At 39.8% G+C, this 21466-nt stretch overlaps 1 protein-coding gene across 2 annotated transcripts in view; it reads right to left on the bottom strand.

The window, feature by feature from the left end:
- Positions 1-1121: 1121 nt before the first annotated feature.
- LOC102040638 (semaphorin-6A-like) overlaps positions 1122-21466 on the bottom strand; it is a 66341-nt gene continuing 45996 nt past the window's right edge. The window contains exons 2-8 of one of the 2 annotated variants that reach the window (XM_005429693.2): positions 15047-15184; positions 12565-12682; positions 7414-7474; positions 5850-5912; positions 4908-5009; positions 2067-2157; positions 1122-1261 (exon numbers count right to left, since the gene is read on the bottom strand). In XM_005429693.2, coding sequence (XP_005429750.2) covers positions 1248-1261; positions 2067-2157; positions 4908-5009; positions 5850-5912; positions 7414-7474; positions 12565-12682; positions 15047-15146 — 549 coding nt within the window. In that variant the 5' untranslated portion in view covers positions 15147-15184 and the 3' untranslated portion in view covers positions 1122-1247. Of the gene's footprint in view, positions 1262-1852; positions 2158-4907; positions 5010-5849; positions 5913-7413; positions 7475-12564; positions 12683-15046; positions 15185-21466 lie in introns of those variants that run through there. The other variant, XM_031064191.1, reaches the window with a different exon arrangement.

Below are 21466 nucleotides of genomic sequence, written 5' to 3'. Positions count from 1 at the left end.
GTGGAGTCTCCCTCTCTGGAGGCATTCAAGCCCCACTTGGACACATTCCTGTGTCACTTGCTGTAGATGACCCTGCCTTGGCAGGGTGGGTTGGGCTGGATGATTTCCAGAGCTCCCTTCCAACCCTAGAAACTGTGAGTCTGTGAATTTCAGCTCCAGATTTAAAATTCAGACTGTTTTTTATTAGCAGTACTGTATGCTTCGTTCTGACTCATGCAATTCTTGTCCTTATTTGGCTACTTAAGAATGATCATTTTTTCTTAGCAAAACAGAAAAAATAATTACTACATGTGTCCCCCTCCCCAATTTAAAATAGAATAAAAAGCTCAGTTGTTTAGATATGGATGTCTGAACTCATGTTTATACAACCACACTCTTATTTTCTTTCCTGCCAAGTTCCTGCGACCAACTACAATTCGCATATATCAGCTGAAATAGTTACAGGCTGCGAGAAGAGCCATACTCATGTAAGTGCATCCAACAAACTCAGATAACTTGGATTAGTGCCCTAAACTGTTCTGAAACTGCTTTTCGTTGCACTCCGAAAAGTTAGCATGGGTATCAATATGTAAGACACATATAGCAGGGATTTTCTGAAGCTAGCAGATTTACGAGGCATATTCTACAAATATTTATTTGAACTGTATCAAATTTATTCTGAATCACCATGAAGGAGAATGATCATTTCTATAAATATTCTCTTTATTTTCAAATAATTCAAGGATTTCTGCAGTGACGAATTTGGAGTCATCTTTCTGAACTTCAGCTGCATTCAAAGTGAAAGTTTACAATAGGCTGGTCATAAACTCGTTCTTGGCCAATACACTGAGAAAGACCCTTCTGAAAGGTCATTCAGGCTGCACGAAGGATAGGGAGTCTGAGATACATGGGAAAAATATTTCTTTGAAGGAGTTTCTCTATTTCCATGTTTTATTAATTACTTGCTACAGTTAGAGAATTTCTACTGTATATTCCTGCCTGTGACTGTAATTAAGAAATCACATACTACAACTATCATCATCACTATTATTGGAACAAAAGGACCATTTATTTGCACTATAAAAAGTAAAAAAAAAAAAAATTGAAACAGGTTACAAAATCTCTCCTTTGTGAGGCAGATGATGATACCTCAAACATGGTAGTGCTTAATAGAGCCCTTTGGCTATAGACTTGTTTGAGAATGGCTTAAGTCTTAAATCTTCAGAGGAATAGCTTAGTTATTTCCATGTGAGCGCCCCGACTCTGTTTTATAGCATCACACCTGTTGAAGAAGACTCACATTATCATGATGTTTTTATTATTTTCACCACCTATCTATCAGCCAGATCTAAGAAAAGATCAGCAGGGTTCACACTAGGAGAAGTTCAATAAAGAGATAATTTAATCAGGAATTTCTGACGAGATATAAAAAAATACGATACAATCAACAGCCAAAATTGACCTCATTTATAAGATTTCACTTTTTCTAACTATCATAGTAGAAATCAGAGTTAACACTATTATGCTGCATGCAGCATTAATCACCACTAGCCAATACACTTCTCTCCTTTTGTCTACAGCAGCTGATAAGACCATAGTAAGATGTTTTCAGCTTAAAAAAAAAAATCACCTTTCCTTTCCTTCTAGATCTAGAAAAGGGCATGCCACAGCATTTTCTGTAACTTCCTTTTATTATGAATGTTAGCTTAGACTTAGAGTTGTTAATGAGCATATCCTGCTTAATCCTAATTAAAGCTTACACAAGCCTTGACTTCCTGTGACGTTCACAGAAGCTGAATGCAGCCAAAAATGGTGCCTCACACAGGCCATATTATCAAGAATACAGGAAATACTGAAATATTGATCTGGGAAACTGAGGCTTTATGCAATGTTGATGACAGTGAAGTTAATTTCAAAGAAGGGAAGGCTTTTTTTGCTAGGGATTTCCTTACCCCCTCTTTTTAGTCAGGGTTTACTCTGTTTGACACAATTTAGATTTAGGCATTCTGGGCTCAAGCAAGAGGCACAGTGTTACACCAAGCCTGGGGGCAGGACAGAAAGTAAAAAGTTTATCACTGTCATTTTACCTGCAAACAACGCAACATTGGCATGCTTTGCATCATAGGGGCACCTGGCCATTCCACTGAATTCCTCTTCCAGATAGTCCAAGGTATCCATCTGAAAAATCAAAGGGAGCTCCTCAGATAGAGAAACAAAGAAACAAAACTTCTTACCCAGGATGACGCTTATGACAGTGTTTCTTCTTTTCTGGGCACGGAGAAGACCCTTTCTCTAACTCTACTCCTGACTATGAAGTAAAAACTAGGAAAAAAAAATCATGGCATTAAATAAAATAAGCCTGAAAAAAGTATGTCCAGTAAGTCAGGCCTTCTTTGGAGCTAATAATTCTCACCCTGACACATTTTACTGAAGTCTTCAGTCTATATTTTATCTGCACACATGTTTTGTTTTGAACTGTAGCAGTCTATGTGGTCTGTGGTTCTGGCAAGGCTCCAAAATTTATCCTCACCAGCAACCCAACAGAAGCGCTCTTATACACAGAAAAGACTGCAAACCACAGCATTCAGAAGAAACAACACTAGGACAATTATCTCTGTGTGCATTTTTCTCCCCCAAGTCCAGAGGTCCTTCTGCTCTAGTCTCAACAGTGGTGCTGTCTTCCTTGATTTGCATATTCAGAAAGATGCTCTTCAAGTTTTACTATACCAGTTGAGTTGGTGTCATAGAGAATCCTCTTACCATCAGGCAAGAATTAATCTGTGCAGGAATTGTAAATGTTGAGGCTTATATGTAACTCCTGGGAAATAAATTCACCCTGGGCACTGAAAATGACACAAATATACAGATTGACTTTACATGAAGTTCAAGAAGGTTTGGTGAGCTAAAGGAGAATTGTACACCTGTTACCCCTTTAAGATGCTTATACTACAGTATTTTGGGAATAAGAACCTTTGTAGCATATTCATGCAACTTGTCCATCGCATACTCTATAGATCACACACAGTAAAGATTCACAGAGCATGACAACCCACACAGCGCTTAAATAAACTTTTAATTTGTACGTTACAGCTTCTAAGCCCTTCAGTGGATGATTTGTGATCATTTGTTTTCTGTCATGTATCCTTTCTGTCTAAGTCCACTCTGAGGGGAGTCAGTTGTGTTTACTCAAAGGCTGAAAAGCATTTCACATGATAGTGAGAGGAAATGAGTTAGAGTCCTGAGTAACTTTTCCTGCACCAAGCTCCACAGGCTGGGCTCACTCTCACAACCACTGGCACACTTGAGGGGCAGCCCTGCTTTCTGTTTGGCACACGTTTAGTTCTCTCTCTGTATTATGAAGGCATACATGCAGGAAAAGCCAGGGTAGGTGTTGCAGAGGCCTTCTGAAGACTGCCAGAGGGATCACTATCCAGCCCTGCATCACAGGGGATGAAAACTCTGGAGTAAGGGGGAGGAGGCCATTTATATGCCTCACATCAAGATGTCAAAGAAATCTATAATTGTATCTAAAAGACACCTTCCACACAAGGAGACTGGCTGAGATTTGTTAGCCTCATTAATGGAATTCAGAGATTAAAAATTAAAAATTGCAAACTGTAGTAGAAGAATAAATACAGCCCAGTGATCAAGAAGCTTCATTGCATACTAGGAGCAGGCAAGGAAAGAAAGAATAAAAGAAACAGCTGTTAACAGAGTAGCTAACTGTACCTCACAGTTACCATGACACATGCTTGTATTACTCAAATTTGGTTATTCCTCCACAGACTGGAAGACTACCCTGCACTTCTCTCCTGTGTTTTCTAAACTGCAGCCATTACAGTGGCTAAATGAGGTCAAGCATCATTGCACAAAAATCAAGGAAGACCACCAGTCACAGTGAATACCATTAGGGAAGTAGTTTTCCTGGCTCTTAACATCTTTATTCTGCTTTTTTCCAATAACTCTGAACCCAAAACCTAAATGGCAGTTGTAATTTTGTCAGGAGCAGCATTAGTAAAACTGAATTTTATTTTTCCAGAAAAAAAGATGAGAAATTACCTGTGGGACATAACAGTGCCTAGAAAAGCAGAGTCTGGATGTCAAATGCCTAAATAAATTAATTTCAAAGCTACACCAGAGACATCCACTGTTGGGAGTTATATCAGAATATAATGGTGAAAGCCTAAGGAAATGGGAAATATTTCAGTAAGTGGGTCCTACTGGAATGAAGACTCCTGAGATACACTATGCCAAAGGAATAAATTGGCCTCAGAGCATTAACGTCAAGTATGCAGGGAGCAGCAGAGTTTCTACACTGCTCCAGACAATGTTTTGGCTTTGCAGGTGCCCAGCAAGTGAGGAATACTTCTCTGTCCTGCTGTAGTGCCCCTTGCGGAATTAGCTGTTCCATCACTCCCACAGCACACAAAGCCATAGGATCTCCACAGCATCCCTATCCTGGGGGCTCACAAGAAACTCACGTTTTGCTTGCTATGTCCCCAGGCTTCTTCAGAACTGGTTTTGTGATTGAGAGCAGTAGAACAGAAATATTAGAACATGCTACTCAGCAGTAACCCCCAATATTAGTCTATGACTTGATGTGAGTGTCAGTGACAAGTTGAGGAACTTTCTGAGGTGGGACTACAGCCCCAAGCAGGGATCTGAAGGACTCTGTACCTATGGGGGGGCAATGCAAAGCTGCAATACTCTTGATGTGCAGGAGCTGCAAAGAGTTAGGTACTCAGTCTGAGATTTTCTCGGAAATCCAATCCACATTGAAGTCGGTAGCACTGAAACAAGTCAGGACAAACGTTTCAGAGCTGAATGGCGCACAGGTGAAGGACAATCTCATGCTACTGCCAACATAGTCACAATACATCCAACCAAAAGACAAGGCATAAGTGAAATTCTGCAAACAGATTACATACCTTGTAGTTCCTGCAAGAAGGGTTGAATGCATTTGTTCCACAGATAAACAGTGTATCCTCATTTCTTTTTAGGAGAACCTTAATAAAGTTATGACATTCATCCTGAAGAAAAATAAAAAAAACCTATTTCAGCTACTGCATTTTGAGTATCTGTTTTCATTTTTAAGCAGTGATATTTCACATGTTTAAAATTAAATTGGCTGGTACCCACTGTGATACTCTGGCCTTATTTTGACTATGTTTAACTAACAATGAGCAATTTGTAATTAATTTATATTCTAGTGGCTTAAAAATTACAAAGAGCTGAAGATAAAGCATTCATTTTGTAGCTCCTAGTTTGCTGTTGACAAAGGTGAATTTTGTTTGAAAACTGTTGCTTTCCTGAAGAGTGAAAAATCTGATTTTGTCACCTGTGCCACTGTCAGACAGTGACATCACCACTACAATATACTGGCATAAAGCTTCTTTAACTAGAAGGGGAAGCAGATGTAAAGAATCAAAGAGTCTGCACCTAACTATGATACTACTTATGCCAGTCATAGGTTCCAGGAGGGTGAAACTGGTGTGAGAAACAGTCCTTCTACAGTCCCACATTCATCTTTTCTGATGCTTTTCCTGAACTTCTCAGTAAATTCCCACAGGGGGATGGACAGCAGCACTTGGCTTTTGAAGCAATGGTAAGCAAAACTGGTACACTAAGCACTGTGACCTGCTCCATGCCTTAAATATTTCAGGATATTGCTGTGGCTTCTGTCCTAATATTTTATCAAATTTGAAAGGAACTGTTTTTGCAAATTAAAGTCTTCAGTAAGTTGATGGGAAAAGCAATTACTGGTAAGAAGTGGATGGCACGATCCATTCCACATCACAGACAGCAGCCTGAGATAATAGTGATGCAACTAAACTGAAGTGGCAGTTGCAGAAGAAATGAAAATTGTCTACCTTATGTTTTCCCTTCATTCTGCATGTGTCTACATCAGCTTGTCTAGATTTCCATGTCAATTTCTGCAAGAATAAAGAAAGAAATCAATTAGAACTCAGAGGTTTTTCACATTTGATTTCAGAAGTAAAGTCCCATAGGGGAGACTAGCTTTGAACATACATTTATTGAAAGTTTTCTGCACTCTTTCTCCATGATTAATTCACCACAATGAAACAATGGAAATTCAGTGATGTGGATAGTTCATTTAACTTTGTTTTGGCTCCAATTCATGAGACTAGAAATCCATCCCTCTTTCTTAAATGCCTAAACAAACAGAATCCAACAATAGGTGAACTTTGAAAAACGTGTACTTTTCTTAAAAGTAGTAGATGTTCTCTTCTTTTAACTGATATTGCTCTACAAATCAGAATTGTAATTTATGGACTACAAACTTTCACTGGATTCTAAATGAAAGATACATTCCCAAAGACAACATTTTAGATCTGGAAATAAATAAAATTCAGGTACTTCTTACCACTTCAATTCAACTAACAAGCTCCAAGAGTTTTTCACCTACCAAGACACTGCTGACTTTATCTGCTAACACTGTTTCTCCAGAAGATTTACAGCTAAATCTCAGCCATTTTTTTTTTGCTTTTTGAGATGAGTTTCAAAAATGGTCAAATGTGGAAGCCTTATTAATTATAATGAAGTTTTCTTTAAAATCACATGGCCTAAGATGGCATCACCTTAGACATTATTGCCTTGATAATTCTGACAGTGTTCCTGATCAGTAAACTGAGGCACTGTGCATTCATGGAGGGGTCCAAGTTGAAAGAGTAACCATGAATGTTCATTTCCATTGCAAGCTTGTGCCCTCACTCTTTGATGAGTTAAAAAGCTCACTTTCACCATCATTCATTGTTACAATGAAGCACTGTCCCTTCCTCCAGTGGAATTCATCCGGTGCCCAAATTTTTATGATCTTCTGTCAGACCAAGGCTGTGTTCAACATATGTTACACAACATGAATGAAATGCAAAGGAGCTGAAGGGAGATTATTTTCAGTATGTTCATGTTAATACACAATGCAGTAATGCAGACAAAGCTTTTCTTTGTTTGAATGTAACTTCCCATAGAGATAATGTGAATACATCTACAAAGTGATGTTATAGTAAGACTTCATTTAGTCAGTTCTAGCACAAGTGAAAAAAATTTGTGCAAATGAAAATATGTAACTTGCTTCTTATGACAGAAGTTTCAGAAGACTTAATTGGGATAGTATAGATGTTATAGAAAACTGCTGCATATAATTGAATAGATGTTTGACAGATGTTCCATCAGGGACCTCACCATATTTCAGTACAGATTGCTTATCAGCCCAGCTAAACCACATATCAGAAATTCGCAGAGGACACGATTGCTATTCTAGCTCTCCACAAATATGATTAGCAATGCCATCTTACTTGCTTATTACAGTTTGACAGCAGTACTGGCAAGTTCTTTAAAACAATGTTATCATCCTATTTATTTGAAGCTTGTTCTAGTGTCCTTGCTTTCTGGGTAATGATAAAAGTTACTTACTTTGCTAAAATAAATTTCTTCTGTATGTGATGTGTCCATATCAACAGTATAAATATGGTCCCTGTCAACAAAGGCAAAGAATACAATGTCAAATGGAATAGTCAGACAGTTCATTTTCTATAAAAGAGGTATCTATCACAAGATAATCCATAATCCATTTTAAAAAAAATCAGAGGTCTTACCAGAAGACATTACTGGCAGCATCTCCTGCTTCTCCCACAAAAGTATTTTCACATAAAAACTGTTTGTCTTCCCATTAAGAGAAAAAATAGGAAAGTGCTACAAAACTCCTAAGTAAGATTCTTTCCCAAAAGCAATTATTTGAACAAATGAGATTTGGGAAAGTAGATAAGTCTCACAAGATTTCTGCTCTTTCAGTCCTACACCAGGATGCCACAATGTAGCATGCAGATGTGTTTCTGTATCCTGAAATCAGCCACAATAGCTTTTAGGCATCCTTTGCCAGATTCCTGGGCTGAATGTCACTGTGGCATATAGAGCCACTTAAGGTTAAAATGAAGTCTTTGCCTTGCCTTGCCTTGCCTTCCCTTCCCTTCGTTACAATTTAATTGACAATATGGTAGACAAAAAGCACACAACTATTCCCAGAAATTATTCTTTTCTTCACAAGCTGCTGGCCAAACTAAACTGTAAAATATTTCTCTGAAAAAAGTTCACACTTTTTCCTTACAATTACTTTCCTATTTTCCCCAAGAACCTGTCCCTCTCTACAATTAGCTGCCAATCTGTTCTTAGAAAGAGGAAATGGACACAGCTAATCAGGCAAAGAGATATATTTAGACATTCTCTTCTGTGTAAACAGAGAAAAAGGACAGGTCTGTATAGAACCCAAAAGTTGAAAAAAAACACCAATCTACAAAGTTGTAGTAACTAGCACATTAAATTGGGACTGAGATATCATTTTTCGGTGAAATAAAATTGAATATTTTCAAGATGCAGAAAGTTGAAGTTTGACCCACAGCATTGGAGGGCCTGCTGCATGCAGGACATAGGCTCTTTCCATTTCAGAAATTGCTGTTCTCAAGGTTAGCTTCATATTTATTGGGTTTTGGGAAACAATGCTAGTCTCTTTAACTAAGGCAAACACAGAATACTGCTACACGAGAAATAAACAAGACTTCTCTCAGGTGAAGAAAAGAGGCAGTATTGTGGTAGAGAACCAGCTTTGAAAATTTTTCTCCTATGGAGCTTGAAGCTGTTTTCTTTGTAAGATGCCAAATTGAGGAGCTGATGGGTTTTCTTCTCCTCCAGACTCTAAAACCAGAGCTGTCATTTACTTACAAGATTGGTTTAATACTTCGATTTATTATTTGCCTGACTTCAGTGACAGAGCAGTGGTCAGGGTTGGTTCTGGAATAAAATTACCTATTAGCACAATATCAGCTTCACAGATTACGTCATGGTTCCCTTTTTATGTGCATTACTCTTTATTGCTGTCACTCCTGCTATATAAAAGTGGGGGAAAACATCTCTTGAATTGCAAATGAGGTGCGGGTGGACCTCTAAAACCCTTCTTCCAGCACAGCTCTTGATTTTATTCATCAGCCTCGCTTTCCAGAGGTTACAATTTTTTTCATTTTCAACAAGACGATTAGAAAATACAGCAGTGGTACTGAGAAAGAGCTGAGTTGTTTAGTTCCACCTCAATGAAACAGTCTTTAGAGGACTTACTCTCTGATTTAAGGAACAGTTCAAATGAAACTCCAAAGCTAAGTTATGGGATTGTTGGAAAGAAGGTTAGCATCAGGAAAATTACATATCATTTTCTCAAGCCACAAATGAAGCACAGTTGCTGACAGTGTCAGTAGACAGCAAAAGAGCTGTCAAATTTGGGGGAGGGCTCCCTAATCACAGAAAACGTGGGATTGTCCTCATTCTCCTTTTCCCACTGCTGCCCAACTCCTACTTTTTACTAGCTGTGGTATGTGTACAGTTTACTGCTAATTAAGTTATTCTAACACAAATTTACTTAATCCTAGAGCTTCCGTTTTTCCCACCTCCAGTCAGCAGAACAGAGTTCTGTTGCCATGGCATAATCTTGTCGAGGAAGGGAATTTAAATAATGCCACTGGCTGCGCACGACCCTTGGCACTCGGAGCATGGTTTGGAAACACGTAACTGCAAAGGAGGAGGGAGCATTCCCATACCCTGCTCCATGCCTGTTTGGTTCACACACCCACAGGAGGGGTGGCAGATAATGTGAACAAAAGCTGCCACGGCACAAGACAATGGGAGGAGGAGACACAGCAAACTTAGAAAAGGATGTGTGTGCCTGGGTGTGGGCCAGTGAGAGAGAGATGAGGATGGAGTATCCTTCCCACGAGAAAAAAGATGGCAGAGCCAGTCCTTAGCAAGCCTGTTCAGAGAGTAAAGCTTAATGGCCTTTGACTGAGTTATTCTAATTTATGTTGGCTGTGTATTTCTGTCTGATAACATGAAATAATGCCTTTGTGAAATGACACAAAACTTTATTTGGTAATAGCTAATACAGGAGTTGTGTATCCCATATGACAAAATAAGCAGTGGACTGACAGAAATTTTGTTCTATGCCAGTTGATCATTAATAAAATGTAAGCAGTTCTCAAATCTGAGTTAGCCTTTCTGGTGGGCTGAAACTGCCAGCAAAAGTCAACACTGGATTTTTCCAAAACAAGCACACAAAAAACTCCCCAACCTAAACACAACAGTGCTAAAATAAAAATGCTCAGTATTTAACCATTTGTTTTGGTTGTTTTTCAGATAATTGGATAAAATATAAACTTAGGATTGCTGTATTTCAATGCATAAAAAAAGCATGAAAGCAATATCTCATATAATACTCAAAGATTTATTTAGCTACAGTTTTCAACGAATCTTGTTACAAAACTCTTTGGCAAACACATTTGCTTGTGTACAAATTTGCTTCCAATCTCTAGATTTACTACTGCCTTTGAAGGAAATGCAGTATTTGAATTACAAACTTTCATCCACACTAGATACTGAAGGATGACTCATTTTCTGAAGTTAGTTACTTAGAGATAAAAATTATCTCTGAATTTCAACTTGTATCACATAGTCTTGTCAGCCCAGGAAGGACTTTATTCAGTAACATGGAGGGGGGGAAGAATATGTCAAAGAGCTTTTGAGTTACCAAAGGAAAAAAAGTGTAAGAAGATTTTTTTCATGCCTGTGTAAGTACAAAACAGATCAGGTCTTTATTCTTTTTTGTAGGTCACAAGATCCTAGGACTATATAAGCACTCTCATTGTAGCAAGTTGTTTTATACAAATGAGGAAGAATGCCTATTCACATACTAGTACATGTTTTCCCCCAAATATTAGCATTCTTCTTATAATTTGTGCACACATCCCAAAACTGTTTCATATCCCAAAACTGTTCTCCGGGTTTTCCTGTTCTAAAGCCAGTTACTTGGGCACTGAGACAGTCTAACTGCATCAATCTCAGTCTGGGAACAAACTATGAAAACAGCAAAGCAAAATCTGCAAAGAGGATTTACCACCACCTCACTGCAAATAATTTCCTAATTTAAAGGAAAACAAATGAGGAAAGCAAAGAGAGCTCAGTCATGAAAAGGAGGAAATCCTGCCACCACCTTTCAAACCTATTCAACCCTCAGTCCTGCCCCACTCTTTATCCCACTAAAAAACAGCAAAAATACCAGTCTCAGAACTCAGGCAGAGCACAGGGCTTTGCCACTTGCCACGGGGCTGATCTCTCCTTGTGCCCTGTGACCCCCACCATGGCAGCTCCTGTGGAAGGATACTTGCTGTCTGCCTGGACTCCATGCAAGGTCTTGCCGTGAGAACCCTGAGCTCTGCCACCCAGACCCCATGCAGCAAGGGGTATGCAAGGAGCCTGGGAAGCTGCAATCAGCCAGGGCAGCTGCCATGGCTGGGTAATGGAACAGGTGTGTTCTTCCAGCAGCCAGGGACATGACTCTGAAAGTGTCCCTCAGTGACTGTGCTGGTGTAATGCAATTACCAATTTTGTGGTGCTGCACAGAGATGGACGGGCAGCTTTCCCCACAGGACACATCCGACCACCCAGGAGATGGGGAGTGGCTGTTTGAGAAGAAAGGCAGTCAGCTCCCAGAGGCGGCCAAGGGCTTTACAGACAGGGCTGGTGGTGAGAGGCTGCCTGTTCAGCAGCTGTTACACTTCACTCTCGGCCATCCCACCCACCACTTCTCCCATCTGCAGCAACAGCCTGGTTTTATGTGACACATGCAGAAAGGTGTGTGTTTTTCCAATGGAGGACCAGAAAACAGGCAGGAAACAAGCTACTACTTGACAGGCAGCTTGCAGGGAGGTCCCAAACAGCATCTGGGTCCAAGAGCTCCTAAACTGGACTACCCACCCTTGCAAATCTGGACCACCCAGCCTTGCTAATCTGGACCCATCTTGCACTCTTTCTGCATCTCTCATGTAATTCCACTCTAAGGTTGTCAATCTTCTTTGCTAACAACAGGTAGGGATGTGAAGTGTTAATATATGTTAATCTCTGCAAGGTTGGCAGCTGTCTGATGGGTGTAGGCCCACTGAGGTTGACAGTGCAAGCTGAGCTAGGCAAACTGAATGGGTGGCTCTATGCGCAATTTTTATAAAAAGACACACTAATGTCTGCACAGTATAGCTCTCCAAAAAAAGTCAAGACACTAAATTCAATTAACCTTGAGGGAGCATGTTTAGTTCTTTGTCTTAAGATACCAAAAACATGCCTAAATCAGCAAAATTTCATTCTAATAATTCTTATTAAAAATACATCTGTGCACAGAATAAATATTCTCTAAAATTTGTCATTACTGGTGAACAAAAGTGGAATAAAATGATGAGGGTGGAATTGCTTCTCCATGGAACTAAATTATATTTCTGGCAACTTCCCTCTTGCTGGTCTCAGAGGAGGGCAGAGGCATGTAGCCCTAAAACACAGGTGTAACACATCGCAAAACTTTAGTTGATCATCTAGCAATGTTTCTAATATGTCTTACTAACAGGCTGCAAAGCTCTCTCTGAGTGCAATACAATCCTAAAAATAATGTATCCATCAGAGAAGAGCTCAGAATATTCCTTGTGCTCTCCTTGCTCCTCTTAAAGCAGTCAGAGAGGAGTGCTGAAGCAGGAGGCTACTGACCTAGCAGCAACGTAGAGGGTCCTGTTCATGACCATGACAAGCTGGATGTCCAGCCGGTGCCTCTGTGTGGTGTTCCGCCCTGGTTTGTGACCCACAAACACCGGATACTGTCTTGTGTCTGTGGAAAGGAAAAAAATCAACAGGGTCAGAAGAGAATAACACACTGAAATGGTGCTAACATGAATCACCATGGGGCCCAGCTATAGCCAAAACCCATAGTTTCTGTTCTGCCCTGGAAGCATAGACTGGGGCTGTAAGGCATGAGCACAGAGAGCTGGAGAGTTCTTCAAGGTTACAGTGTCTGCAACTGCAAAGAAGAAAGTCACCACCTTTGAAGAAGACAAAAACTGTGAACTTTTTTAAGCATAAAGCTGCTCTGGAGCTCTTGCCACACAGGTACATGGCACTATCGTGCAGTTTTTCTTTCGCTGTTTGCAGAGCTTAAATGCTTGCTCCTGGCTGCTAAAGCACGTCTATCAGGATGAAGCTGTTCCACAGTGGCCAATAAATCACCACAATGACTGGAATGGTAGTGGCTAAAGCAAAAGGCTTGGCTCTTGTTGGCTCAAACTGCCAGTTCCCTGGGTTTTCTACAGGACTCAACTGCTGTCACAGAATGGCTGCAGGGTTTTCTGAGAAATGGTGGGAAATCACCACTTGAACTTTATGAAGTGAAAGCCACTGCGCATTATTTTGGCAACCAGTCTGATATTCCAATCCTTCTGGCAACTGGGCAGCAATACTAATTGGAATCCCAATGCTGAGCTTCTGCTGTCAACAAGTCAGCTTCTCCCCCTCCAGTTCTACGAGTCAGCAAGAGTATTTATTGTCTATTCCCATTTTTTGGGGGGGTGAGAACTCAGGCACACACAGGGTGTTCCACTGCTCCTCAGATGGGTGTACAGCCTAACAAAAGTGAACACTTCTGATCAAGGGCCACTTCACATTCATGTGTATCGTATGATCATGACATCTAGGTACAGAAACAAGAAGCTAATTAAGTAAATAAAATTACAGAAGACAGGAGGAGGATAATCCTCTGATGAGCACTATCACGGCAGACCTGCTGCAAGTGAATGTTATACTGAGCTTACTACATCTAGCTATGATTTTTCCCAATTTATATGCCTTCCCAGAAAACTGCAGCTCTTTGTGGGAGTCTATTTCTTCAGAAACTCATCTGCTGCTTTAGTTTTCAGCTATTGTCTTCTAAAAGCATTGTACCTGTTAAGCTTGGTCAAAGTATTGGTACACAGCACGGCTTCAGCAAAGGACCTCAAAGTGTCATGTGACAAAAAGTCTGGTGATAAGACTGGATAGAAAAAGGAACTTCTCACCAAACCAGGTGCTGAGAACTCTTTAAGAAATAAATTAAGACACCAGGCAGGATTTACATTTAGAAGATTAATCCTTCTGATCATGTCCTACATGCAAAATGCCCAGTTTTATTGTCCGGCTGTTTTCTACTCAGTAGTGTTTCCTCTGTAACTCATGGATCTAGAACAAACTAGGGACATTCATGTCCACTTCAGCATGCCATGCTGCAGAGGAAAAATCATCCCATGTTCTATTTCTCTAAAAACATCAGCGGCAAATTTTTCTAGGAATGATTAGCACTGCCCTTCTAGAGGGTGAAAATGTTGGTGCTGAAGTGGCCACACTAGCTATGTTTCACCTGTGGTTGCTTCAGAGCAGTTCTTCCCTGTTGTTGTACCTCAGAAATCTATTAGCATTTGCAGCACATCAGGTGTCCCTGGAGTCTTGTCTTTCAGAATAATGTTACACAGGACAGACAAGTTTTTGGGTATCAAGACCTTGCAAAACACAGTGAACATGGACAATTCAAAAACCAAATTCCTGAACAAAAAAAGAAATTTACACAAGCCTGCTCTTGGCTGACTTGCTACTCCCTGGCATACTTTTAGGGGTCCAGATGCTAAAGACTTCTTTAAAAACATCTGAAACTTTGGCACTTTGAAGAATTTCCATTGCCATTATCACAATTGAGATGAGGCAAATGTGAAAGAATCAGATAAGTCAAGCCTGATGTCCACTGTAAGATACACAGAAAGCTCTCCACCTGTTTAGCCAGCAGATCTCAGTACGCAGCTGTTGGTGTTACACTAGATTTTGGAGAGTTTGCCAATCTCTACTGGTAAGAAAAGAGAGACCTTCTGTCATACAAGATTCTTTGTCTTAATTTAGTTTTTAGCTTCTTCAATTCCATCTTATGAAAAAAATGCCTAATTCTCAAACAGAATCCATTTGAGCTTAAAGAAGTCCAATTATTTGTATTAGATTAACAAATAATAAGACCATGTGAAACAGTCATGTTCCTATGTTAGTACCTGAGAATGTAAATTGGCTCATATGGGAGAAATCAAGAAAAAACAACTTTATCCACTGCAACTGTATTTAAGTAGTGTTGATTGGAAGTCCCCCGATCAGTACTGCATGTGGTCCTCTGGCCCCTTATACTTACAGTTGCCATGCGAAATACTGATAGGCTCAGAATCTTCTGGGAAACCAGCCCCAGCAAAGTGTAGCAGTGTGAAATATAGCAGCAAGGCTTCTGACCTCATAGTAGTTCAGCTGTGAGGCTTCACTTCTTCACTTCACCCTGTGGAAGACAAACAGGTGGATCAGAGCTTTAAAGAGTCTGGGAAAGTAGAGGAAGCTGTTCTCCTCAGGCCTCTCACTCCACCTGAGGAGGCATGCTGTGTTTCTAAGCAGAAACTGCCCTGCAAAGCCAGTTATTCTTCAGCTCATGCCCTAGTAGGGCCACATCTTGCTTGAGGATAGACTTATGGACCTGTGTGTTACAAAAAATTTTCTGCCTCTGATGCTTATATGTAATAAAGATGCTTCATCTCCTGCACTGATTGACGGCTGACAAGAGTTTTCCAAGAAATATTTTATTTTCCCCTTCTTTGGTTTACATAATTAGATGTTGACACGATGACACACACCATAAATAAAAAAAGCCCCTCACACTACATTATTCTGGTTAAAAAGAGATTAAGAGTTATACTACAGGACTGATTCATACCCTGTAGAGTTGTGAATCAAGTGAAGAAACTGAGAGAGCTTGATGGAGCATTCAGAACATGTCGTTGGGCTTTACCATAAAAATATGTACCCATAAATTTAGGTGTCGTAAAACCAATACTCCAACTTGTGATAAAATAGGGAAGAAAAGAACTGTCTAAATCCAGCAAAATCTTTTCCCTGTGTTCCACTGATGCATTCATTCATTCATTCAGATTTCATGTACAAAAATACCCCTAAATCTTTAAGATAAAAGGAACCACTGGGGCCTTTGGATACAGTGAAAAAAACCAGCACATAATACAGTAAATACTTCATAATTCCCAGGCAAATTTCACAGAGACATTGATCTGTAGGGGAAATCAGTGCAAAAGTGGGGTTTTCTTTTCATCCCTTCCAGAGTTTCAAACCTTTGATGCTGCCTGCCAAAGATTCCTTTTGAACAAAGCTATTTTACAGTGGTCTGTCAGTCATTCAAGATTTATGGGCAGAAAGTCAAACTTCATAACCTACATAGTCTTTGAAACTTAATTTGGCAAACAAAGTGCTAACTTGCCCTTCTGCAGCGCTATTTAATATTAGATACCTGTGTCTCCTTTCTTGATGCCAAAAAAAGCATTAGCAAGTCTTAAACGTTGGATTCCTCATTTTTTAACTGATAGAAAAGTGTCATAATAATTAATTTGCCTCATCAGATATCTGCTTTCAAATAAAATTTCAGTTGCTATAACTGGTTTGAAGTGGGGGATCTGTTGCAGGGTGATACAGTCCATAAGGACTGCTGATTTATTATACTCTCTGTGTTAGTCTATTTTTATTTCAACACAAAAATTGGAATTTTGGCTGATTCTCTATTTCTATTAACAAAATAACTGAGAGACCAAGTTAGACCAAGAAAAGGAAAAAAAAAATAATGTAAGGCTGTGACTGACAACTGAACAAAGTTTCAGATAGACAGTGAAGGATAAAAATAGCAAGAATAAATGGAATACAATGCAGACAATATAGATCTATTATAACTTATAGGAGAATACATACTAAAAGATGGTACATACAAGCCCCAATAGAAGTATTTCCATTTAGCACTGGTTAAGCCAATAGCTCCGTATGATTCCTGACACAGCTATATCTGCCTGCAGACACTTTCTTTGTGCATTTCCTCCATTTGTCTTTCTAGTCACCTCTTACATTTTCTCTTGACTGTTAGCTCTCTGAGGTAGAACCTGTTTCTTTCTATTTGTTGCCATTTGGGGCCCTTTGGAATGCAGAAAGAGGAAAAAGCAGCAGAAGTAAATAGCAGGCTTGGAAAAACAGTTTCCCTCCAAAGGTTATAATTAAAAGCAATACATACACATTAAAGGGGCTAATTCCTTTATCTCTATGCAATTTTTCAACATGTCACTTTGCTGAGTTAAGAATTTTGCCCTTGTAAGTACACAACAAAATAGCAAAATGAAATTCCTTACTGCACAAATTGATTGAAATTACTTTCTCTTTGAAATTGCTACAATCCAATGTACAAATTATTTCTGAAATGTACATGGGGAAAAACAGTTTAATGGGAAGAACTTAGGAAGCAACCTAATTCTTCCACTTACACTGTATTAATCTACAGTATCAGTCTGCAGGCTAACAATCCAAACCACTTGGTTCACAATGAGACTCTGGAGCATAAGAACAGTTGCATTCTGTTACTCCCTATCATCACAAAATCCTCTATCTAACAACGTGTGTGCTGTGAGGAAAGGACCACAGTACTGCAGACACAGCTCTGCCACTCCCCTTTGGAGCCTGAAAAACTTGTCCCATGGGTGATTCTGCACCATCAGCCTCCAATTCTCATTCAGACTTGTGTACTGCTCCATGTACATCTATGTGGGAGACAGCTTCCAGGAAAATGAACAAGGACCATCACGCATACTTTGTGATTTCATGCACATGCTATTGGGCCAGATCTGCTTTCTTTTACCTGGAAAAAAAACCAAACTGACAAATGAACTGACATAGATTGGAAGGTTTTTATGAGATTCTCCCTCCTTCTTAAGGGGATTTTCTGGGGAAGAAAAGAGGGAGAAGAGAGGAAAAAAAGCTTAATTCTCTCTATATTGCTCTGATGCCAACATAGTCATTCAAATTCACAAAATGTGCATGCAAAATATCTGCTTTGACATGTCAATAATTCAAGTGTACTACACATGTATCAGTGTCTGTGACAATAAATTAGCACTGAGGAGGACTAAATTATATCCAAAGGCAACTTTTTTCCAGAGATAATTATTCAAACATATTGTCACTTTTGCAGTTCTTACAATGGCAGAAAAGCCATACTGTTTCAGTGGAATTTCAGAAAAGTGCTGATTCAAGAAGGTCACACTTATTTTTAGGACAATTTTCACTGTAGTTGGGCCCCTGGGATTGATGCAAATGTTCTCACTTGCAACTGTGCTGAAACTACTTTTGTTCAAAAGTGCTTGTGAACACAGTGTCTGATGAAGATGAGTAGTTAGACAGTGATGCCAAGTGAGTCCAGCACCGTTTCAAAATAAAAGTTTTGCAAACATCAATGAAGAGCTCTCCACCTTTCATGCGGAGATCTGAACTGCAATTCAATCTGGCCTGCATTAAGCCATAGTGGTTGAGAATTGGGTCTGAGAACTCCAGTTCTCCTGGTTCAATACACTGTAACTCTTGTTGAAGGGAGCTACTGGTGACAAGAGTGAACCTTGGAGGTCTTTTATTATCAAGGATGCTATTAAAATACAGCCCTACAAATATTTAAGGGAATGTTTTATAGCCTATGTCTAATCCAGTGATTTGCAGCCATTGGATTGGCAAGTAGATTAGATTTCTTCCAAGCTTCTAAAAAACCCACAAATAATTTGCTTTGTGTTTTCCTAAACCAAAGAATATATGAATGTTTTGGAAGAGACATTGGTGCTCTGATTATTCTTTCTGAAGCTGATACTTCAAATACCTATGTAAGACATCTTGTTGTGGTCACTTATGTGTTCCCTCCTTTTTATTGTAGTATAATTATGTATAAACAAACCACATGATCTCTTAATAGATATAGAAATCAAAGTTTTGCCTTCTGAAGTGGAATAGGTTTCTCTATTTGTACATTTCAGCCCGGAGATTAATCACTTCTAAGTAGGATGTTTGAATACTAGCGCAAGATAGTTGCTATTACTATTATTTTTACTTAGTCAAAGCCTATGTATACATATACATATACATATACATATACATATACATATACATATACATATACATATACATATACATATACATATACAAGCTTGACAGAGAATCATTTACTTTTGTAAAATTCATGCTGTTGGCATGAAGGAGCTTCTGAAGCCAAGAAACTTTTTGCTGTCTGATATTTTTAGCATTTACAACAGTTTGTGTGGAAATGCATACAGAATATCTGCCTGGCTAAGGAAAGAATTACGTGGCTCCTGCCACAATATCCCAGTAGGCAGGTTATTTTATCTACAGCTTGTTTGTTCCAGAAGGGTTACACAATCCAATGAAAAATCTGAACGGAAAAGAGAACTTCCTGGTAAGCTCCATAAAAGTGCAAGGGCAGATTTGACCCTGAGAAGGTATTCAACAACAACAGCACTGACTGCAAAGGCACATCTCTAATGAAAGGGACGCTCCTCCATGTTAGAAAACCTCCCATCGTGTTGCTTCAACCTCACTGTTCATTCAGCTAATCCCAGCGTAACTCCAAGAAAAAATCAAAATATGCAACCATGTCAGAATTTTCCCATGGCACAGAAAGACTGCTCTATAATGAATAGATCTTGTTATATTCATTTATTACAAAACTTCTTTCTACCATGATGGGTTATGTTCATACACAACAGCTGCAATTCGATCCACAAATTATTAAGCTTAATGTGAGAATCACCAGACAAAATTCCATGGCCTGTGTCATGCATGAAGCAAGGCCAGAAAACGTACTGGCCCTAAAAACCTGTGACTGTCTTCAACAAACTCTTTCATTTCTACAAATATGTAGAAATAATTTATTCTTCAAAAAGATAGCAAGAAGAAACAGCATTTAACCAAACACTGAGGAAACTAAAAAGTAAAGCCAGATGAATTTGAAATACTATATATGAATATATGCATAAGGAAAAATGCACACCAGGGAAAGCAGCAGCCTACATGAACTGGTCCTGGAAATACTCAGCAAACATCCCTTAGAATCATAACCAGCAAAAGTAAAAGTACCATTAAAAAGCAGGGAAGAAACTGATTTGAGTTTCATAACAGAGGTTAAAAGATTGGAGATTCTTCTGTGGTAAGAGCTTTAAAGGCACACAGGTGATTTAGGAGCCCAAGCCCTACTCCAGTGTCTCATCAAAAGAGACTAACAGAGCAAGCTCTGCCCTTACATGTAGGGCATGTATCAATCTACACAGCCATGCCTTGCCATGCTGAAGGCAGAGCACAGAAACCAGTTGACCAACCTGCCTGCTGTTCTCTGCTATGGTACAGATTTGCCATGAGATGTTGGCAAACATCCTACAAGACCCTTGGCTAAATTTAAATTCAGCTAATTTTCCTTTGGAAATCTCTGAGTGGAAAATACTGTCACTGCTATTTACCCTTTTAATTCACAGATTCTAGAAAGTGAGAGACAAGAATTCCGTGCAAGTCAGAGGAAGGAATTAGGAATAATGCAACAATAAAAACAAAAGAGAGGAATACAACCTGAAGGCTGCAGCTCCCAGAGAATGAGGAAAGTTAGGCAGAGCCGTTCAGGAGAGCATCTTTTGTCTATGCCCGCCTGTGTGGTGTGTTAGCTGCTGCTCAGGCACCTCGCATGGCTGCACCAGGCAGCAGAAGGGCTCATGCAAAATGCCTGGTCTGAGTGGGGCCAAGGGGATCAGACAGATGTGAGTGAACAGAAGCTCAGCGGGTGCTTGGGAAGCCCAGGAGAGATGAGACACAAGTGGCTATCAGCAAGACACAGCATGCAGTGCCAGACACTGCAACTGAATTGGCAATGGCAGCGCAGTGCCTGGGATGGACAGCTTTTGCAGCATGCTCTCCTTTCTCTACTAATTGCTGCTCAGTCACCTGAATGTGGTGCAGGTGGCTACAGAGACTCAATGCCAGCTCCATGCCCATCATCACTACCAACTTCCAACATCTTTTTGTGACTGATGGTGCAGCCACCATTCATCTTTCCTCTCCTGTTCTGCTCCTGTTGTCTCTACAGCTGGCCATACATTTCATGCGGCCAAAAAAGCACTCTTGCACTCCAGGTAGCTGGCACTTATGCCAGAGGGACTGGAGCATGAAAGCATTGGGGTAATCACCTGTACTCCTTCAGATCTCATGGTAACAAGGGGTTGCTCCTGAACACTGGCGAGGGGAGAGAGGCAGTGCCCAAGGGACGCCCGCACCTGTCTGGTAACACTGTGGAACAACCCTAAATTATGTGTATGAAGCACCACTCTCTCTCATTTGTGTGTATCAAAAAGTTCTCCCTGCCCACAAGAGGACTGCATGGGTGCCCTCTGTTATACATGCTTTACTAGCATTTTAATTGGATTCAGTACTGCTTACTCACTGCCCAGCTGCTGTGGGCTGCATGCCAGGCATGACGATCAGGCCCAAGGGAAAGACACCAGTAAGAGCAGTTTTGCCTCATATAGTAAGCAACAGTACCTACCTTCATTAAAAAGAATAATACGAACTTCATTACTAGTTTAATGAAACACAGATACATGAGCCATGCAGATTTTCTCACAAAGACTTGCAAAAATGCATCTAAAATAAAATTTCTGCCCAAATACTAAGTATTTGCATGCAAGTTTCAGGGGTAATTGCT

This window comes from Geospiza fortis, unplaced genomic scaffold, assembly GCF_000277835.1.
Source record: "Geospiza fortis unplaced genomic scaffold, GeoFor_1.0 scaffold227, whole genome shotgun sequence".
Classification (NCBI taxonomy): Eukaryota; Metazoa; Chordata; class Aves; order Passeriformes; family Thraupidae; genus Geospiza; species Geospiza fortis.
This window is presented reverse-complemented; position numbering and strand designations above follow the sequence as displayed.